Here is a 23,219-nt window from a genome sequence, read left to right as displayed (position 1 = left end):
AGGAGCTGACACTGAAATATGCTTTAAAAAAAAATATCTGGTAAACCTAAAGATAGAAGTTACAGGGCCATTGCCATCAGTGCAGCAAGTACTGTGTGCACGTGAAGGATTTTTTTTTTTAAGGTACAGAATGCTGCATACAAGTCATATTGTTAAGCAATAGACAGCTGTATGACTGCTGGAGGGGTGTGTCATTCTCTACATATCAGTGATATGCGTTTCCACAGAGCCAATAGTGTGATTTTTTTTTTTCCCCACTATGTGAATAAATCAGTATTACTTTTTTTTTTTTCAAGTCTTTTAAAAATAAGATTAAACAAAACTATTTTACAGAAATTGAGCACTAAGAATAGTGGCAGAGAAAACAAACAAAAACCCTAAATCCTCACCGTTTGACAGGTTTAATATTTGGCATGCCTTACACTGGTTAAAACACCAAGCATAAGACAGCACATTTAAACAAACCAACCAACCAACCAACCAACCACCCTGATCACAAAGTTCTGCCTCAGCTTATGCAGCGTTCAAGATGTGTATATATTCTTCTGCATGAGCTTCCATTAAAGCACTTAATTAGGAATTGAATCTAAAACTGATTTAATAGCGTATTCATTCCTCAGTTGCCTCAGACACGTCGTGAGAACACACTCAGGCTTAAAGACAAAGCATGCTCCCCAAAGCTTGCGTGCTGTTCCAGGCACAGGGCAGAAAGCCAGCTGACAGACCAAGAGCGACATGTTGCAAGATAAAAAGGCTACAGGGAGTGAAATAAGTAGAAACAAGAGTCCTGTCGGAGCCTGACTAGCTTACAGAAAGTGGACTCCGAGTACCCCAGCCCTGCACAGACCCGGGATATGGACCGCAGGGGCAGGACCCGACGGTGTGAGCTGGCGGTGAGGTGCAGGAGCCCCCCGGGCAGCAGTGCCCCCGGCCCCGGCCCGCCGCGACCCGAGCACACCGCGCTGCGAGGCTGGGCTGCCTCCGGGCAGGGCACGCTTACCGAACCAGCCCAGAAAAGGAAGAAAAGGAGCAGCCACAGAGGGTCCGTGCACTTTCTATAAACGACCGGTCTCCACTCCCTCAGTTCAGCAACGCATTCTCCGGAATCCTAAAATGAAAGAAAACCAACTGTGAAATCAAAAACAAGTTCCCGACGCCTGAGATCCTCTGAAAGCACCTAAAATGCCGGACACCTGGCAGGTCGCCTGCCCCACGCCGGCCCCACACGGTCCCGGCCCCCCGGGCTCACCTGCCGCCGGCCCCCGGGCTGCGCCATGCTCCCTCCCTCACGCCGGGCCGGGCCGCTCGGGGGCGCCACCGGGGCCGAGGGCCGGGCCCTGCCGGGAGGAGCGCCCGGGCCGGGCAGCGGCACCGCGGTGGCTCCTCCTGCTGCCGGGGAAAGGGCGTTTTCCCTCCCCTCGCCGGGGCAGCCGCCGTCCAAGCCGTCGTTCCGGCGGCCTTACCGAAATACAGCCCGCCATGGGGCCCTGCCGGCTTACGCTGGGGGTGGCCGTGGGGCTTTGTGTTGTCTTTTTCTGTTCGTTTGTACAGTTACATTACACTGACACTGTAGATCGCACATGGATGTCCACATGAATTTAGCATGCGCAGAAATAACCACCGAGTTAGATCAGCACCTGTGACTGGAATGACCAGTGAATGCAGAAAGCACCGCCCGGCTGCAGCGAGCCCTTTTCTGTGCAATGCTGTCCCTGCTTTTTAGATATATGTTCACCACATCCAGCTCAATAAAGTAGAGAAAGCTAATATTACAAATGAAAAAGATAAAGTGTATTATTGTTCTCTACCTTGACAGTCAATGGAAAAATGTGCTTTTTCAGCAATACAAAATCAGCAACTGCAATAAAATGGAATTAAATTGAAGCTGTTGTGAAAATCTGTTTAAGAGTTGGTCTGTCTTGCACAGGAGGGAGAGGATAAGGCTGGCTTTGCTTAGAAGAAAGAACTTACCTCGGCGTTCAAATGCAAATACAGAATGAAATACTGGTGACAAACTAGCACAGATGGAAGTAAATTGCCAATACCAGAAACTCAGATTTAAAAAAAAAGAGAGAGAGAGAGAGAGAGAGAGAGAGAGGGAAAGAATATGAATCTCTGTCCCAGAGCATTTCAGGCTTCTTCTATGCTAACTGAAAATAAATACATTTTTCAAAGAAAAAAAAAAAAAGTTAACCTGTGCAATGTTTCTTAAATTAACTTTTTCTACTGATTTAATATGGCTCAGCACAATTCTGCCTTATATTTAACCCCCCTGCACAAGTGGTTCTGACCAAACATGACAGAAAGGGTTGCTAAAAACTGTTTTAAAAGGGGTTTCCTAAACCTTTTAATTTCCAGGCAACTCACAGCTGTCTTTATCAGCACTGTACCTTTTAATGTTCATGATTCATCAGTTTGTAGAGTTTTCATAATGTAGGAAATTTAGAATGAAGTTTTAAGATTTAATACATGTTGCACAAGTAATTTTGTGTCTGTAGAACCTAAATAGACAAATAACTTTTCCTGCACTTTTCTCTACTGCACTTTAAAAATACATGAAAAAAAATAAGTCATTTTCCATCAAAATACCAACGTGAAATTTCATGCGATGCTCAATTTTTTTTCTGTAAGAGAAATTTAGTATTTTGATTATATCAAGAAAAATAACAAAAATTATTAATAACTTGTAACTTGGACAGAAGGAGTAACCTCCTTGTCTGACTGAGAAAAATCATTCTGAAAGAACAATGCCAAGGATGAAGGCTAATACTAGAACTGATGGCTTGCTAATACTAGCTTTCATTGTTGATTTGCACCTTTCTGAATGATTCTCCTTAAGCTTTGCATTACATTCTTATTGTGAATAAAGGAAAGCAGCAAGAAGAGCAAAGGTTTTTAACAAATTCAGATTCCAGGCAGATGAAATTCATGGAAAACCACCAGAATCAAGTGTAAGGTCTGCTTTTACCAAATGGCATCAGAATTAGTGTATTCTTTTAATCAGTATGGGAAAGTTATCTTATACTCGACAGCAAATACTTCTGGATTAGAACAGGATTTAAAAAAATAATAATAATATTTTAATTTAATAGTGTTTTTGTTGTTGTTGTTGTTTTGTTTTGTTTTTCCTGAATTTTAAACATGCCCGAATCAAACCTTTATTGCATTTAGTAGTAGCAGGTGGGTAATTCTGTGGCGTGTCACCAGGTGGTGCTCTGCTCCTTGCTTAGAGTTACAGGACAGCATTCCGGACTTGTGCGAAGGGCCTTATGCAGACCACAGCAAATAATAACAAATGGGGATTTTCATGTTACAGTTGAAGAGGATACCCCTAAGCAAGGCTCAGATTTTATAAGGGTTTAAAAATCCACATCCAAAGTGTAATACTGAAAATTTTTTCTTGTTATTTGTCCAATCCTGCCAGTGCCCAAATGGCCTGGGTCCACTAATGACTTTGAAGTTTCTGCCCTACTGTGTTCAGGTATCCATACTGAGCTTTGGGGTGATGGCCGCCAGCGCCTCACCTTGCACAGGCCTAGTGGCCCTGAGGTGCCTCACAGCTGAACACAGCCAGGACTCGAGGGCTGGCACCCCTCAGCACAGGGGCTCACTTCAGAGCGTGTTCTCACTGCCACGTGCCTGCCCTGAACACCAGACGGGGTGAAGCCTGCAGAACTTGTACTGGTAGCTGCAAAGGTTTCTTGCTTTTGTAACAGCCGAATGGCTGGCGCTGGAGCAGTAAGGGACTGGGCTCTGTTCATGGTCTTTTTCTGCCCTGTATGTTACCTGGGGCAAAGAATTCTCTGTATCTCTTCAGTGTGAACGTTTCTATCAACAGAGAAAAGTTGAGTTTTAGAGGACTGGAAAGAGCCTGGTTCTGCAGCTCGGTAGTTCCAGCACTTAATGGGGAATGGGGATTTTTAGAATTGACAATTTGTGGCACTGATCCTCTTTAACCTAAGTAGAAACAAGATAAAATAGAGTTCTGGAAAAAGAGTACTGGATTCCAGAATTGTTCCTTTTCTGAGAGCACTAATGGCTTGGCTACAGAGGTGTACACTGACTTGTGCCCTCTGATGAGAAGCTTAACTTGGAGCCTTTGGTCTCCATCCCCTGGGCCACATGCACAAGACACTGACTTTTATAATATGCTACGTTTAAGTCTTGTATCCAACTACAGCCACTTTCCTGGGAGATTAGTATGATGTGTGTCTGCATTCTTCTAGGAGTCTTCACTGCTCTCTGGAGGATGCACTGCTCCCTGCAAAGACAAAAGCTACTTAAAATCCTAATGCTTCATACATTCTGCTGTAACCAGGAACTCATGGGCACTGTCCTCTGTTTTCGATTCACAAAGTCACTCAGAATATATATAGGAGAAAAACTCAAGCTTCCTGACTCCAAGCCTCTGCTTTAATCACAAGGTTCTTGTTATTACTTATGAGGGTGGTGGTTATTCACAGAGAATGAGTCCTGGTGCTGCCAGGACAGCATTCACAGCTCCTCATTCTTACCAGGAAACTTACCTGGTTAAAACTGGGGCAGGAATGTGGGTTGGCAGAAGGTTTTGAATGAGAGCATGGCAGTTCCTTGCTAGACTGGTTAAGTGAGATGACTACCCCTATGTGTATCCCCTTCGGGGTCAGAAAAGAAACAGAGACCAATTACTTTAATAGCAGGACACAGCAACTGAGAAAGTCAATCTAAAAGCAAATATTTTCTGCCTAAATAGAGAAGGTGCAGCTGGGTACAATTTCCATTACTCTCAAATAATCTTGCTTATGTACAGTAGTTTTGCAAGTAGGCACTATTCTCCATATGTAGCTATGTTACTTGGAATATCCTGAACTGAAACACCCAGAGACTGAACATAATGCCACCAATTATGTTCAGGCTGTTAGGTTTTCTGACAATTTCCACTCTAAAACCTGTTGTTTATGACCTTGCCTTACTCCAACCATTCAGCCTGAAATTTCTCATGGCAGGTGCTAACGATTTTTGGACAATTTCAACCCAAACTATTCAGTCATTTCTAAGAATGAAAGTAGAAAAGCAGACATTATGATATCTGTAGTAAATAAATGCAACACCTTTTTTGGGTATTAGTAAAGAAATTCTTACACATGTTTTGGATCAGAGATTGGCTGGAAAAGGAGAAGAAATTCTTTCTATTTCTTCTCATGTCTGAGAAACGTCATATGCGTTTGCCCAAATTACTTTGATAAATCACACTGTAGGGTCAGTCAACTTGCTAAGTTTCACAAAGAAGCTAAGGAGTCTGAAGACTGTGTCTGCATGGTATATTCCTGAGTCTGCTTGACACTGTTTGGACTACCCCGAAATGTGCTTCTGACCTGCCACATACTCACACTTTTTTATGTCTCAGTGACTGTCTTGATGGTGTCCAGGTACAGTAGTCAAAGAAAAATGCTGAGATGAATGTAAAGAAAAACAAAAGCAGTGATAGTTTTTGGCAAACAGCTTCTTGCAGTTGATAAGGAATACCTTGGTGAAAAAGGAAAGCAGGGCCTAGGAGCTCTCTGCAAGTGATCAGAAGATTCAAAAGGTCAGTATCAGGAGGGCTCATTAAAGCACCTAACATATAGCCCTACACAGTGAGTCGTTATGCCTCTGTTGAGCCGCAGTAGCTGTGACTGACTGACAGCCAGGAGTGGCTCAGCAAACACACTAGAAATAAGTCTTAGAGCAAAATGGGAGACAGTGATGGCAGGGGAATGACAGCCAGAGAGAGGAGCTGGACAGAGGGCCATCAGAGGGACAGCATGCAGGATTGGAGAAAGGAGTAGGAATGGATGTGAATGAGTCTGAAAGCCAGAAGGGAGACAGCTGGAAAAGTGAGGTGAAGATGGGACAAAGAAGGACACAGAGAGCAAAGACAGGTCAGCACTGGTTTAGGGAAGAGTACCACTGGCCAGGGAAGAAAAGGGTAGGTCTGAGAAGCATGAAAACTATGTGGGGATTAAGCAAGCAATAGCACAGGTCCTGAATGTGCATAAAAGATTAAGACTGTGGGGAATGAGTAAAAGAATCTGGGTCTGCTAACACCACTCCCTTTCACAGCCAGAGTATCACCTTTCCTCTGCTCTCAGCAACCATCCACAAAGCTCCCTTGGAAGTGTCCTGTTGCACTCCGGCCTGCCTAACAAGTCAGATCGCCCTCCCAAGGCTCTGATCAGCCTGCTAGTGCTGTCAGCTCCTCCACTGGATCAGCTGGCAGAGGTCTGTCCCACGTATCTAGGGAATCCAATCCTTTTGACGATTTGAATTAATGTCTTTATGATGCTCCATGTTAGCTTTTCTGTTTGCTCAGCTGCAAAGTCCCACCTGATAAAGCTATAAAAGAATATGCTTCCAGCTGGGAAACAAACTACTCTACATTATCCAGGTGATCGTGAAGGAAAATGCACAAAAGATGAAATAATATTTTTTCTAGTCATTTAATGTTTTTTTTTGAGATGTTTCACATCTTAGCCTTAAAAGTCACTCTAATTTAACAAGCTAATAGTCAGTCAATAAGCCAATAAGCCAAGTCCTCCGTTATTCCCAGCTTCCAATGAACATCAATCCCACCTTCTCATGGGTGTTTCCAGTGCATCCAGAGGCTCTATTTATTGTGTCAATTACACAGGAATTTAGAAGAACAGAGTGTACATCTCTTATAGCCCAACTACATTAGCTTCAGCTTGCTACTACTGAAGACCCCCTCCTGTGATTTACCAGTCATGTGAATCATTCAAGAAAGGAGTATAACATCACAAAGTTAGTTTGTTCCAGTTTCCACATGAGCAAGCAGAGATCTTCGCAAAGAGCCCTTTCGGCCTTGTCAATACCCAAGCTAGAGTACAATCTAACCCTAGCAAAGTTTTGAGTGTGCTTGCTGAGCTGAAGCTGATAATAAGCTCCAGAGCTGAGTCATTTCAAGGTCTTAGAACTGAGCAAGAGGATCAGTGTTTCAGGATTGCATGGTCTTTATACACAAGCCCAGACAAGAAACGGCACTAGAGTTGTACCTTTGTGGAATGTCACAATTACAGTGTACTTACTAAATGGTCTGAGTGGTAAATAGCATGGGTGCCATAAAAGGAATGAGCTTGATTTGGAAGTATATCTGCTATTTGGGACTGCTGCTGTCCCTCTCCATCCCAAAGAGTGGACATGCCAGTACATCCGTGTGCATCGATACACAGACCGAAGAAGTACGTATATTGCTCTTCGCAACACACAGCAAAAGCCAGGGAACAGAACTGGCTGAGTTTCAGAGAAATTGAAATCATTAAAGAGCAGTAAAGATCTGTTTTTGTAAGGCTGGAGAATACTGGTTTGTTCTATAAATTATGTAAATGGAAGGAAGGACACAAGGCACCCTAGAGAGCAGCAAAGGAAACAGGGAATATCTGGGATAAAACCAAGCCAAACAGGCAGTTAGCTAGCAAAAGGCATCAGTCAGTCCATGTGGAGCCTGTAGAGCTTTCTGTGACCGATACAGTCAGGTCTAGCTCTGAGTGCAAAGCATGAGAGCTTTTCATTAATTGGGTGGAGCCCACGGCAGCGTGGTTTTTATCAAGTAACGTATTCATTATGAGGACTAGAGGGAAGTCTTTTGTGCCAGCACAACATCCTTCATTGATAGGTCAGTCCTTGTAAGCTCAATTTATTTTAACGAGGTGGATTCAGCTATTGAACGTTTGCCAGTGAAAAGTAATGCCATTGAATCCCGACAGACGACTTGGTCTGTAGGCTTTTGGTTAGTCCCTTTCAGAAGCGCTGCTCCTGCGCAAGGTAAGGAGCTGCTGCTGTGGCGGATTTCCCCACAGGATGTCACTCTTGGGCAGCTTTGCCAGCCCTGGTCTTTGCCTTCAGCAGAGGAAGGATTATGAATTCCAGATGGCAAACGCATACACAGCACATCACTTTGTTTACAGTATCAGCTAAGTGGCCTAAGTGCAATTTTGTTGTTGATTTTAATTTTGGACTTTCTGGAACTGCTTCCCACTGGTTCCTTTAGTGACTAATTAAGAGTAATGTCATGGCTTTAGTATGTCTAGATATTTGTTGTACAGTTTTAAAAGCACGTACAAATCTATCTGTATTTTTATAGTTGTCTTTTTAAAACTAAACTTTTTACAGTATAGAGAGGCATAGACAGCAGCATATGTTTTTTCTTTTTACAAATAACAGCTTTTATACTGGGAAGACATTAGATCATCCAGTCCTTTCAAACTTACCCGGCCTAATGCTCGCAACCACAACACAGGCAGCCAGCAGAAAATCTACTCCAGTTACTGGGCCACTTTGTAGACTTCATTGTATTCTCTGCATATGTCTGGTCTCTTACTGCCATTACTATACATAGGAATAATCATTACGGTAGTGAGGAATTCCAGCATAAAGCTCTTCATGTGTAATGACATGCTTCTGTATAATTTTATAAAAATGAATGAGAATCAAAATTCCACCACAATGCACTTTAAAAGACTCAAAGACATGGCATCTTTGTTGCTTGAAAAGAGAATGCTGAACATCCTGCTTTGCTCAGCGTGTTAACAGCGGGAGGAAAGGTAACTATTTGCTCACTCGCAATATATTCGCCTTCCAAAGAACTGACAAACTACTTTATAAACATGGATGTTTGAACATCAAATTTAAAAAAACCTATATGCAAGTAGTTGTAGGAAGTCAGATAATGGCCAACAAGATGTCTGTTTTTTATCTGACTTATTCCTTATACTATCTCTATTTTACCTTCATGGTTTTATAGAGACACATTTTAATAGTCAGGACTTCTCATAAATTACCTGCTCAATTAAAGTTTCACCTTAATTACTCATGAAAAGAAAATCAACAGTGAGCAGAAGGCAGCCATGACTAGCAGTTAGCGATAGTTCTACAGAACGCTGATGGCATGAATTACGTATAAAGTTTATTCATCTTCACTAAAGTTATACTGAATCAGCACCGGGCCACTGATGAGAAACTCTCTCAGATGACAGGCTCTAACTCACAGAAGTTATGTAGTCATCCTTATAGGCGCAGCTGCTTTCAGGATGAGTCCAATAGCAGAAATATTTGCTGGGAACTATGGCCCAGTTCTGCGAATCCCAATTAAATGTAGTATAGCTAGAGAAATAATTACAACTGTATTAATAAGTGATTATATGCTACTGTTTCAGAAAAGAGAACCCTGAAACCTAAAGTCTTCTCCATGACATTTTAATTTTCCCCATTATCAAAAGTACCTATAAAATATCATTAAATGGTGTATGTCAGACTCTGTCTTGTAACATCCTATCAGGCATATATTCACGAAGTTCAGCTAGTTAGAGCAGCTGGATGCTAAAAACAGGAGCCTGGCAGCTCCATGTCATCGGTCAGCCATACTCTTCAGGGCTTCATCCATTTCCCTCTTGCTACTTAAGGTATCAATATATAGTTTCATTTAATTTTTAAGCACTTTGCAGCAATGTTTCCATTGATTGTTTAAGGTGAAAGAAGGAACCATTTTTCTATGATAGCAGTAAAACCAATATTTACTTATTTTGTAGTATCATCACTGAAGTTCATTATGTTCCATTTCTAAGATTAGGTTTAAGAAATGCATAAGAGAGACATGTGAGACTTCCTTTCAAGTAATAACACTGCTTCTGTAATAACAACTAATTTGCCATGGTCATAATGCTTATTACAGAATCCTGATGCAGCTTGTCAGCAATATTATTTTGTAAAATGCTTCTGTAGTGTTAGCTAAATGAGATACAGTATTACTGCTGTAGTAGACTTAGAGACCTATATGAAGAAAAATGTACATGAATGTCTAGATATTGTTGCAGTATTGATTTATTTTCATCATGTGCAGTTAAACCTAGGAGTGTTACAAGCTGTTGTGATTCAACAACAGAATAACAGTATCCCTAATCCATTACATCATCAGGAAAGTTATAGGATAGCTACTGTACTTTGTTCATTTTCATGCAGTAAAATAGTTATCACTTTAAGAGCTGTTCCTACAAGAGCTTTTTTTTTTTTTTTTTAGTAACTCTCATTACAGTGGAGTAAACTATTAGGTAATGTGTGATACAAACACACTTGATGTGAGGTAAAAATATCTTCTTTGAGCAGCTATTTCAGGAAACAACATTTTGCAGCAATCACTGCATGTTTAATAATGGAAAGATATTTTTTGAAAAGAGGATGTTGACCATCTTTCTAGTGACTAAAATTTGAAATGGTCTGAGCAATGACAGTATAATACAGTTTCCTGTTCACGTAACATGTTTGCACAACATAATGTTACTGATAATGCTAACTGTTTAGTAAAGCTTATAAAACACAAAGGATGTGCATGTGTCTGGGAATTCCCATGATCCTTCCTGTCTACCAGTAAGGGGGATCAGACAAAACTAACATCTATGGGCTAATCATGCAAAGGCTTATTCATACGAGTTGCCACTCTTCACCCTGCTGACCTATGAACTTTGTATCAAATTTCTGTATTTACGTAAGTCAGTTATGCAGCTAAAAGTAATCCCATTGTCCGTCAACACTTGGCTCAGAAAGTAACATGCCACAGCAAACAGGGATTTAAAATTTGATTCTATTCTGTGCATGTAACTATGGTAAGAGAGTTAGAGGCAAGGGGCAATCCTGCACTGTTTCTGGCTTTACTCTGAAACCATTGAAGTCTGTAGGCCAGGTAGTGGTCTTGCTACTACTGCTGAAAGCAGAGTATTTGAAGCACACCAGGACATAGCACCAAGTTGAACTCACAGTATGCTCCCATATGATTATTTGTTTGTAGTCGCTTGCTCATTCTTGCAGCAAAAAAATGCATAGGCTTGGGGTTATACGCAGAGATGTGACCTTTAGAGAGTTCCTCAGTTCTTCCTTACCTCACTAACTGCTGTCAGACAAGTATCTACCTCTGCTTGCCTCAGCCCTGCTCCTTGGTAAACTGCAAGCTGTGGTGCTTTCCTGCTCTTGTAAAGCACTCTCATATCTATCTACGTACAAGAAGTAAGCTATCTTTGCCACAAATGATTTTGTTTGTTCTATTAACCTGAGTATGGTCTGTTATGGATGAATGTAAATACAACAAACAGTAAAAGGAGAAAAATATGCATATCAGATTTAAGTTACAACATTGATATTATTCATGTAACAAGATGGTTGAAATTCTAAAAATAGTGGCCAGTGTACATCAGTTTTCTTACTCCCAGATGATATATTAAAAACAAAACAAAAACAACAAAAACAAACAAACAAAAAACCACCACCACCAACAACAACAACAAAATATTTGATTTTGTACCAGGAAAAGAGGCATCAAAACTAAATATATTTATTCGAGATGATGTAATCTGAACAAAAACATTCAACTGTGACATATTCCCCAGAGGAATCAGCTATCTGCAAAGAGGTTTCAACATTCACATCTGTGGGAGTCACAGTGAGAGCCTGATTTCCTTGAATGTATTTTTTTTGAAAATCACTCAAAAAAAAAAAGTTTCACATGCCAGCTTTCCACAGAACAGTGCAACTTCCATTCTCACTACAACATAGTCCCAGATAAGTATATATTGTATGTGTATGTGATGATCTGAAATGACAACAGCTATAATCCAAAGAATTATAGCATGTGTGGTCTGTATTATTTATCAGACTTAAAGAGGGTTATGAACCAAGAGATGGAGTCCAAGGTAAACAGGGCTTTAGCCATTGATAACAATGTGTGTCATTGATGTAGCCTGTTAAATGGCATCTGGTCAGATCTGTGGAAAGTAGCTGCAAGTTTTTAATGCATATTAACAAGCTGTACTCCATGGTTTGTGTCTTATTACTGCAGAGTGCCCTGAAGCTTTTGTTTAAAATTAGAAGCATGAAGATACTTATTTTCCAAACATCCTTAAGCTACCTGTGTGGACAAGGAGTCTTCATTCCCTTGTACCATATTTTTAAAGCTCTCCTGTTAATATGTTTGTAAATCAAGCCACTAGTCATACCTTTCCTGTTGCAGCTTGCTCTTTAGGCTTTTCCATGACACACGAAGGTGGTACTTTGGCACTCTAGAACACTTCAGATTTCTGGAAGTATCCGTAATACTTCCAGATAACTGAATAGGAAATTCTATTATTGCTCATACACGTTTGTTGTGAATTTTTATCATTTGGAAATCCTTACATGTAAATCTCACTTCCTTCCCTCTAGGGATCAGTGAAGGAGCTTTTTAATACTGACTGATAAAGCAAATTTGGTGGAATATAGAAAACAAAACAACTGATGTGGAGGAAGATACACTGATTGTTAATACTTGCTGTCCTTCCTAATGTTTCAAAACATTGATTCTGTAGCTGTCATGTCTCACGCCCAGACTTCTACAGGGATGGAAACACCTTTGTCAGAATGTCACAAATATTCTGGGGATTGTGTATATTGATTTGGGAACTTTGACTTAGGTACACTGTTATTTACCAATGCCATCCATTCTTCAATGGCTTTCTTTGTTTCTAATACAATCTTTTTGTATTTTGTGTTATTGCTTTTATCCCATTACACCAAATTTGGGAAAGAGAAAACATGAGATGTGGATAACAGAATAATTGGTAATAGAGGCTGACTCACCCCTATTCAGAGCCCTGTCAGATGAGGCTACGCTCATCAGGTGGACTAATGTGTGCTAGCCCTGTTGTTACAGCCTGTTGGATAGACATAAAATGGTTCTGGAACTGCCAGGCTGGAATCTTTAAAAGAGTTACAATTGACTGAAAATGGCTTTAATAAAATGTGGAGTGGAAAAATATCCTCAGTAAAATCTAGTAAAAATAAACTTTGTGTGTATGCCTGTACTTCAGGTTGAAATCTGGGCTGGCAGAAATCAGCCTGTGATTCAGGGACACAGCAGGTCTGCAAGCCATCAGGAGGTCATCTGCAAAATGACTGCAGAAGGACTGTTCCCCTGTCCCCCTCACACATGCACTGTTGTGCATGCAGCTGGCAGTTGTGTGAGTGCTTCCTAGCAAACACAGGCTGCTCACAGCCGCCGCTAGCCCCCAAATCCCAAAACATTTATATCCTTTGTATTTTTCATTAATGTGCTTAGAACAGCTAAACTGTAGTACTGTAAAGCAATAACATTGTGCTTACCTAGACAATAAGAATGTTACTGATTTATCTCCCCCTGGAAATACCAAATAATTGTGGAATCCATAATGGCTTTTCCTCTATGCAACCTGATTAGACCCTATTAGAAAAGGCTGCAAATACCATTCTAGGCTAAATTCTCTGCTCATCCATGTGATGATGGAGCACAATACACAGATGGTTGTACTCTCTGCTGCAGGAGACCTTCAGAGACAGAGAAGGGACTCCAGAATATGTTCCAGGACTTCATTTTGCCTCTCTTGTCTGAAGCAGATTACTTACACTCCATCTGCCCCAGGCCACAGTGCTTTAAAAGCGTAGGGTCTGGTCCAAAGTCTGGTGACCTTGGACTCTAACTGAATGTATGCTTCACAAACTGTATAAAATGAATTTGCCCTGTTACTTGATCTGCTCTGAGGCTTTAAGATGATGCCTAAATGAGCAGGCGGGAGGAAACCCTGCTGTCTCAAAGAAATATGTAATATGCTCCATGTCTGGTATCAATTATGTCATGGGAATCTCAGAAGCAAAAAATTTAACTGGTGAAATGGTCCCTTACTTCTTCACCAGAAACCCAGCACTTTTGTCTAAAGTTCAGCCAGGACCACTTTTGACTGAGGCAAGGGGGATCAGGCTTTCAGCACTTTCCCAGGGTATCTCTTTTATAGCTAAAATATTGTTCTGTCATTCCCCTTCAGATTATTCATGGTCTCTATAATTACCCTAGTAACATCTATTTTTCCTGTTCTTCTATTTACTGTTATGATACTGTTTCATTCCCAAAATTGTCAGTAATCATCTATCTCCCTCTGCTAGTTATTTGTTGAGTGATTTAGGAAATAGTGTAAGAATGTCTTAAGTGAATTGAGCTGTAAGACTGTAAATAATGCAGTAAGAAGCTATGCAGTATCTTCCAGGTTTTTAAGCACAATAAAAATATTTACTTAACAACCATCCCCAATGTATATTCTTTAGGAAATAGCTTTCCCCAACTATCTTCAGTGTTTGTGGCTTAAAACTAAAACAAAACAAAGTAAAACGAGAAAACTGAAAACATGAGATGTCATTAACTCTCCTTCATTTACACATACCAAGTCCAGCCTTGTTCAGTTTAACGCGAGTGTTTATTCCCTCTGGAAAAATCATGCTGTCAGAAGTAACAACTTAATGAACGATGATGAGCAGTAAATACAAAATATTTATATTATTATGATATGCATAGAGCCTTCAATGTCTTAAAATTGATTTATTGCCTTAGCTAATTTAATCCAACAATGAAGATGTCTCAGAGGGAGGAGGTGGTGCGATGGAAAAGATGGAATAATAACCATCAGATGGATCCCCTTTGCAGTCATACACTAAGAATGATCACAGTCATTATCTGTTTTGCTATTAGCAGAACATTGTTCTCTGAACACACTATGGGAAGTGAGGATTGAGGAACTGGGTGAAAGCGATGTTGGCTTCTGAGAAGTTGTATTTATCCAGCAAGGGCCAAACTGACAGGAGACACAGAGTCTGGAGGACTGGGGTGAGGCAGGTGTCAGCAGGGCTGCAGCACAGAGGTTCCAGGCCTGGGCTGAGAGAGGTGGCAGGACAGGCAGGGCAGCAATGAGGAGCTGTGGCCCCAGCACTGTTCTGGAGGCTGAGCAGACACGGAGCAGTAAGGCTTTGGGGCTGGGAGGATGATGGGAAGCAGGTGTGGTGAGAAGGCAGCTATCAGGGCAGGGTTCCAGGGGCAAGGCAGGCATGAAGGAGGGACACCTGGGGCAAGGGAGGACCATGAGAATGAGCCTAGAGCATAATGAGGAGGTGCAGCTCATGGCACCGCTTCAGATGTGGGACAGGCACAGAGGTATGGGCTTGGGGCTGAGGAGGGCCACCAGGATGGGCCAAGAAAACAGTGAGTCCCTGGCACAGCTTCAGAGAAGATAGCCTCTGGCAGCGCGTCTGACGTACGGGCATCTGCGGAGGCTCAGGTCTCAGGGGAGCGCTGCCAGGCCAGGCCCAGCGGATGGTAATGAGCTGGGCTGGGACAGGCACAGATGGGGACCTGGGTGTGGTGAGAAAATAGCAGCGGCACAGCTGAGAGGTTATGAAATGACAAAATGCCCAGACCTTGGCTGCATGCCCTGGTAAAATAATAAAAACGAAGGAGAAGGAAAGAAATCACTTGCTCTTGTAAGTCATCTGTGTCAAGACACAACAACATTTCTGAGGGGTCAAACACTGGCTTCGGTGTGTCATTGTCCAAGGCAACAGACTGTAGCCTGACGCTATGTTTTTCTTTGCAGCAAAGCTGATGAACAATTTACCATTCTCTCCTTCTCCAGGTTCTTGGCAGAAAAGAACCTTTACTACCAGCTCCACCATGGAAGGAATCACATTTCTGGTTTCTAAATTATTATAAACTTCAGAAGTGAAATAGTTCACACTATTGTCTTGTTATTATTGTTTTCCTTGTTTTTCTGAAAACTCTTTCTTCGGTTTAAAAAAGGAACATGAATGATATACACCCTGCAGCCAGCTAAAACTGAACATCTAAATCCCCAGAGAACTGAAAAAGGGTTGACTCATGTATAAGAAACTTGCTGAGTAATACTAACCCTTAAAAAAAACCTGCTCTGACTGTTGCAGACTATTTGCTATTCTTTCAGACCACATCCTCTACAAACAGAAGGTCATACTACTTCATGTTGCATAATGTCTGTGGCAGTTGTGCTTTCTATTAGCTTTATTGGTGCTTAATAAGAATACAACTATTTTCCAGTAATTTTGCTTGTTATGTCTCTATGTCTCTGTATGGTCATGCTAAATGCTGTGTCAGAAATTGCTATGAATAGAACTGCGACATTCCTTAGCACTGAGCAGTACTCCGACTTTAGAAAGAAGTATAACATAAACCAAGCATTTTTTTTCCGTGTGGTGCCACCTATGTATGTACATGTATATTTATACATAAGTATATATGTGACATGCATATATGCATATGTATATAGCAATACACATACTGCCACATACATGACGGAGTGTGGTATTTCTGAATGTTGATGTTCAAACGTCCTATCACCTAAATATAACTTCTTACACAGAAAAGACAGTACAACCAACCTGCATTACAGACAAATTTTAGAGTTTAAGGCCTACTGGTAACAAGACTTTCCTGAAAGCTTACCATGTGTTAATTCTGCATTCCTTGTGAACCCAAAATTCCCATTAAAGTTGATAAAGCACAGTAAGCTGAAATTTTGGATCTTAAAATCTATTCACACAGGTTTGTGAATGAATATTGACATGACTAAGACTGTTGTCTTTGGGAAATTAGAAGGAAGGGTTTAAAGTTTGTTTACCTCAGAAATGGATCTTACTGTAACAATAAGAATCTGCACACTGAGGTGATCTTCCAGATCTTATTTGTTTTGCTGGTTAAACATTTCCATGATTAAAGGTGTCCAGAAACACACAGTGAAATGTGGAAGCTATGGTAGTATGTTATTGAGTACACAACCTCTAAACACCCTAGAAATGGCAGGTAGGTATATAAAAATATGAAGTTAATTCTCTAACATTTATCAGAAACTACAATGAAATCTGCCCTACTGGAATATTAAACCACAACTAGGAGTTGGGTTATGTTCAGCTGTGACAATAAGAGAATACACTTTTCTATTTTAATAGATCACCTTTTGATGTCATATAGCCTTTAGTCACTGTCTCTTAAACGGACAGGATATATTTGTTTTGAGAGAAACTTCATCTAATCTCAACATCAACCTATATTTGTTGATTTCAGTCCATTTGCCAAAGACTTTTCTCCACTGACCCAGAAGTTTTGCTGATGGTGCACATCACTTTATGCCACTTTCTTTGATGCGTCTTTACAGTCATTTTACCATTGTAAGAAAAGATCGTGGTTCTCACAACTACATTTCAGCAAAGCAAACATGCAAAGATATGCACTATCCTTACAGAAAATACAAAGATATATGTTTATAAATATAAACAAAAGTGCCATAGCTCTCAGCAGAACTGAAGATTTAACACTGAGAGCTAAGGTTTGCAGGTGGCTTTGGCCAAGACACTTATCTCTCTGTGACCCAGTTTTCCCATTTGAGAATGAAAGACAGTATCACCAAGACCTCCAGCTTCCTTTTATAGCATTCCTCAGACAGTTTGCTTTATCCAAAACACCTTGAAATGTAAGTGCAATGTACTCCTTGTTAGTGAGTCTGGTAGTAGAGAAAGAATACTAAATACCCTTCTGTCTCATACTGCACACTATTATAATGAAGGAGTACTTTCATTAGTTTTAAAGGCATTTAACCATATCTTTGAACTCTTTGAACGTACCAAGATTTGAAAATGATGATGATGACTTCATGAGAAGTGATTATCTTCCCCAAAGCATTTCTGATTGCTTATACCTGTGGTGGAAACAACAGAAGCACGATATTTCCCAGGGAATGTCAATGCTTTTGGTTTTGATGCTGATCAGAAGTCTTAAGTCTCTGGTTTAGAAGACTCTTTAATTCCCTTTTGTAGCATGAGCAAATTCGGTCTGAGTTGGTGCAACTAAAACAAAATTGTGATAAACAAGATTTTCACCTTTGGAAGCTTGATTAAAATCTGGCTTTGATCAAATATGCAGGCAGTTTTAAGTTTAACACAGGAAGAAAATTCATGATTAGCAAATAATATAATGCATAACTATTCAGTGGTCACAATATGCAAAGAATAAGACACTGAACACTAAATTAGAGAGCAAATACTGTGTGTTCAGTTTGGCCAACATTACAGGCAGACATTTTGCACATTCAGTTTGTTGGTGGGAATTACATTGACTTCTCCTAGAGTGTGGTATCTATTAGGCATAAACATTTATCCACAAGTTCAGACTACTGTTTGATAACTCTGCTTATACAGTGTTTTAAACTGAAGTGTGAGTTTATATTGGGGCTAAAAGGTGTATCCGGTCTCTCTGAACATGAGTCTGTGGTCATACATGGGCTCTGGGTGAATTTGATAGCATTAGGAAGGGACTACTTGAGTGCCTTCTCCCTAAGCACAATCCTATTAGCAGCATGGCCATACATAGCTATTCCTGCTCAGCTCAAGTCTGCCACTGTTCATCCCGCAGCACCTTGCAGCAGCATCAGATGACACAGGTTGCTGTACTGTTCTGTGGTCCTCTCCGGGACTTGGTTTCACATGAAGTGCCTTATCAGAGAGATACGTAGCAAGACTATCTTAAGCCATGTGGGCATCTGGACTACAAGATCTAGGACAGATCAGGCTCTTAGCTTGCTTGGTCTTGGACTTATATTTCACCTACCAGCATAAAGGTAGACTACATACACAGAGTGCTAGCAGGCTGCTTCCTACATGTTTCCAAATAAAGAAACAGAAAGAGAGATCTTTCTGCATAAAAAACTTTGTAATTTTTTCCATAGATTTTGTTTTCAATTTTTTGTTTGTTTGTTTTGATAGTTTCCAAATACTCTGGCAGAACCAGAAATTCATTATTTAATGTCTTCTTGCAGGGTCTTGGAACAGACTGCTGGAGGGGGAGGTCTCCGACAGAGATCTATTTTCATGAGAATCAGACATTAAGAGCAAAGTTCCTTTGAGTTTGGAAAGATTTCAGCCATACATCTGACTTTAACAAAACATCTGTCTTTGTTCATTTCCAGCACATTTATTTATTTTGAGAAAAATAACCACCAGCAGCCTATTGGTGGGGCTTGGCTTCCTGAGTCAGTATCACTCTCTCCAGTGCTAGCTACAGCTTTTTTATTTTCTGAATTAAGATATTTATTTTTTTTCTCAGAATCAACCAGTGTAGTAGATTCAGAAGTAGAAAGCACAAGAAAAAGGAAGAAATTGTGTTGATGTAAACCTCACAGTCCAAGAAAAATCCTGTTGTACACTACATTGATGGAAAAGTGTTAGTAGAAGTCAATGAAGGCTCATCAGAACAAACACAAGTATAAAAGGTGAGAAGCCAGAACATTTTTTTCAGCAGTGGAGTTTAACAGTCCATCTACCTACTCCCAAATCTGTATTTGTACAGAGCATTTTAAGAAGTTGAAAAAAATATCATTGGATGTCAAAACTTTCATTTCTCAAAATAGTTTCTACTGCTGCACTATCTCCTCATTACTTATCTAGTTTCTGTTTGCAATATACCTGGCATCAGCACATTCCTGGGTCTACCTACTCACTGTTGTGGCTGAGCTAACAATGGTTAAGACAACTTAGTGAAAAAGAAAATAACAAGCTGAAGGGCTGGCCTCTTTAGCTATTCAAAGAAGAAATTAAATTGCTTTGTTCAGCTTTTAACCAGACTCTTTGCACTCATATTCATGAAAACACATTCTACAATAATAATTTTTCTGTCATTAAGTTTTTCCTTTTAACAGTGTGGGAAAATAAAATTATGTTCAGCTGGCTTCATTGCTGGATCCTCAAGTGTATCTATTTGATGCTGGGGAATCATTAGCTTTTATTTTTTTATAAACTGGAATTTTGTGTGCCAGGGAACAGAAAAAAATAATTAAATGTCTCATCTGTGAATGAATATATATGCCAAGAAAATGGCTGGAAAGTTTCTTAAATTAAAAGTCGTATTCTACAGACAGAAAATCCCTCTGTATCAAAACACATATGGTGTTTTATTTTGGTAATTGCACACTTTTGATTCAGAGACTATCTAATTCATTTTCAGAGATTAAAATATTATTAGTTTTAAAATTTAGCGTTTTTCAGCACATCTCTCAGTTCTCAAATGTTCTATACTTCTCTGCTTTATAAATCTGGAAAAGATTGATATAAAAGTGGGAGGCTGTGGAAAAGGAAGAACATCTGACTCATGCAATTAGAAATCAAGGCCAAACCACTCTGCAAGGAGGAGGTAGTAATATCCTGGGAAAACTGAAAACTAGCTGTTAAGAACAAGAAATGCCAATTACATTCAATAGGTCTATGTGAGCCTGTGTAATTGGTGCATTGCTCTGAACATGTAGTCAGCTACACACATTTAAAAGTAACGTGACAGAAACTGACACTAGTGAATTAATTCACTGACACAAGTGACAAGTGAATTAATGAAACCAATTAAAATAACTGCAAACTTACTGGGGCCTCTTTGTATTTCAGATAATAGTTTGGATATGTTTGCAATTCTAGTGTCATTGTATGTCGTAATTTAAGGATCAAAACCAAACTTTTTCTTAGCATTTTCTACTTTTCCTGAGATTCTATGGATTCTATGATATTTCTATATTAAAATTATTTGGGCATTTGTAAATATTAATACAAGACTGATCATCATGTAAACAAACCAAAAGTTTTATTCTGAATAAAAATCCTTTTTTTATTTTATTTTTTTTGCTCAAAAGTGATCACTGTCTAATTAAAAGTTTGTATACAAAGCCAGCCCTATTTTGGAACAGAAGAATCCCTTTTTTGATTGTTGGAACTGTTATAACAGACTGCTGTTACTGATTCACACGGACAGCTATCATCTTCTTCTTAGCACTAGACACCTGACTTTATGGCTTATTTGCCTTTATTGCATATATGGGAGCTCTGTTTTTAATGAGCAGAGGTTTATACAGAGATGTCCTCTCCTACATGGGTCAAGAACTAAGATTTCAAAATGTTTTTTCTGCACCTGAAAAATTAAATAACTCTAGCACTGAAGCTGCGGCAGGACATGTGGGATCTCTCTGGGTGCAGGAAAGCAGAGGCCTGGTGAGACAGGAGCAGCACAGGCACTGCCAAGAGCCGGCTAAGGCCCCAGTGCTCAGGGAGGGCCTCCTTCAGCTGTACCAGGAGCTATCCAAGAGGATACAGGGGCAGGCACGACGAATTGTTCTCTTCATATTAGACCTCAGATTGGCCCAGATGCCTAAAAAGATTTATCTTTTTTTTCATGCAATGGGCAGAATCACTTTTAGTTCCTTTTAGTTTGACTAGCAATAAAGTCAGAGAGCTTTTCTGTGGGAGCTGTGACAAACATCGCTTGGGCTGGGTTACCTGCGTGTAATGGCAAACATGAACAATACAGCCATGGGAAAATGGATCCAGAAGATGTGGTAAAGGGGAAGGAGCAGCAAAAACAACTATGGCAGATTCTGGTGAGGCAAAAAGTACAACCATTAACAACGAAGCCTATGAATAATTATTAAAACCCACTAATAACTACCAGCAAGGCCAACAGAAACTATAGGAAAACCAGTCCTGTTAGCAATGATAGCAATGCCTTGCATAACACTGCAGTTATCATAACAGCAATTCCAGGGAGAGAACTAACAGCAGTTTCTGTTCTGCCTGTGAACCCATGAGAACCAAAGTCCCAGTCATGGTGCTGGGAGACACTACAGGAAATAGGGAAGTCCTCCTAAGAATGGAGTGCTGTTAACTCAGAAGCCACTGCAAATATGTTTGAGATCAGTAACTGAGAAAGGGATGAAAGCCACCCACATAGATTCCCGTCCCTCTGGGGCATTCCACACAGTAAGCTTGAGGTGCAAGGCAGTGGAGCAAATCTCTTTATGCAGTCAATTCAGATAACCCTGGCCTGAGTAGGAACAATTACTGGTGGTGAACTCGAAACTACCCCAGAAATCCAACCTTGAGCAGTACCTTGATAGTTCACAGATTTATATATATATGGAGACTGAAAACTAAGGCACATTGCAAAGGTGGCGTGAAGCAAGGTGAACTAAACCAACTTGGCTGTATCCTTGAGAACGACCTTGGTACTACAAGCTGTTTGTATTTCAGGTACAAGAGGCAACATAACAAGAAAACTGACTTGAAAGCAGAACTGGGGTACCAGCTGAGAGCTGGGAGAGGGATGCACCTTGTAAGGGGCAAACCCAAATGTTCAGCCTTTGTTGGTGCAGTTGGGCGGAGGTTATCCTTCGTGTTGGCAACCAACATGAATACTTGTTAGCACTTACAAGAGGCACACCAAGGAAGAAAAAGAGGTCTTTTCATATTTTATCCTGTAATCAGGAGGTGACAAGAGCAGAGGCTATCCCTTTGTGTGGTGTCTCATTGTGTGCTTCAGGGACTAGGTAAGATCCACCAAATAATGCTGCTTGTCATGTCTGTGTGTGTATGTGAGCTGCCTATGATGATGTACATTTCTAGCCTGTGCATAGGAAAACAAGTATGGTGCTAACAGTTACTCAGCAATTATGGTACCTAGTAATATCAGCCTACGACTGGGATTCATGGGCCTCACTCCTGAAAACAGCCTTGGAACATCTAATGGAAAAATATTGTCCTTTTTCTGACCCTCAATTGTTGATCATTAGCCAGTATCCTGCTGAAAACAATGCTGAGACTGCAGGGAGATGTCTGTAGCCCAAAGGAACTTAAAAAAGCCTTGGAGTACAGTGTAGTACAGAAGTTCTGGTGAAATATCTTGGGAAGTGGGCTGCTCCCACAAACCCTCTGCAGCTGGCTGACATTCTCCTGTATCGAGACAGATTTTGTCTATGGTCAGAGAGCCCTGTTTTGTACGTGCTGTTCAGCAGATGGTTGATCAGCTTCCTTATACTGAAGTTTCCCGGGGATGATAATCCCCAACATGATGGCAGGTCAGGGGATTGAAAGCACCTGAAAAGAGACAATGCTTCTTTGGGCTTTCCACCATTTGAATGGCTGTATAGAAGGCAGCCCTGAAAAATACTGGACCTCTTCCAAGAATATGATCAGAGAGTCTATTTGTTCTTCTTTTGTCGCTGGTAATAAAAGCAGCAACCAAATCTTATGCTTATTTAATGTCTTGGATTAACAAAACAGCTGGAGGCTTAAGGAAACATGGTGTTACAGAACCACACCTGGCACAACACTAGCAAACAGCCCGAGCCCCAGAGCTCAGTCTTGCTGCACATCCTGGGCCCTGACAGGTTCAGTCTCCTGCTTACACTACACAGTCTCAATACAATTCCAGAAGCTGCTCTGGTTTCCAGGCAGGTGATACACCGTGGTGAACTCTGCCAACCACCTCCCTGGCATAGCTCTTGGAGAACATTCAAACTGCCCCGGAG

At 40.7% G+C, this 23,219-nt stretch overlaps 1 protein-coding gene across 5 annotated transcripts in view; it reads right to left on the bottom strand.

Moving 5' to 3' along the window:
* The window catches only part of SLC44A3 (solute carrier family 44 member 3), a 116,920-nt gene that overhangs the window by 39,177 nt on the left and 54,524 nt on the right, over positions 1–23,219 (bottom strand). For 4 of the 5 annotated variants that reach the window (XM_048067265.2, XM_048067262.2, XM_067001616.1 and 1 more), the window contains exon 2: positions 1,001–1,108. Coding sequence is in view for 4 of the 5 variants with exons in the window: in XM_048067262.2 (XP_047923219.1) it covers positions 1,001–1,108 (108 nt within the window). In the remaining variant the exon portion in view is untranslated. Of the gene's footprint in view, positions 1–1,000; positions 1,109–1,249; positions 1,401–23,219 lie in introns of those variants that run through there. The other variant, XM_048067263.2, reaches the window with a different exon arrangement.

This window comes from Anser cygnoides, chromosome 8 (assembly GCF_040182565.1).
Source record: "Anser cygnoides isolate HZ-2024a breed goose chromosome 8, Taihu_goose_T2T_genome, whole genome shotgun sequence".
NCBI lineage: Eukaryota > Metazoa > Chordata > Aves > Anseriformes > Anatidae > Anser > Anser cygnoides.
The sequence above is the reverse complement of the archived record's forward strand: the minus strand, read 5'-3'. Positions and strand labels throughout refer to the sequence as shown.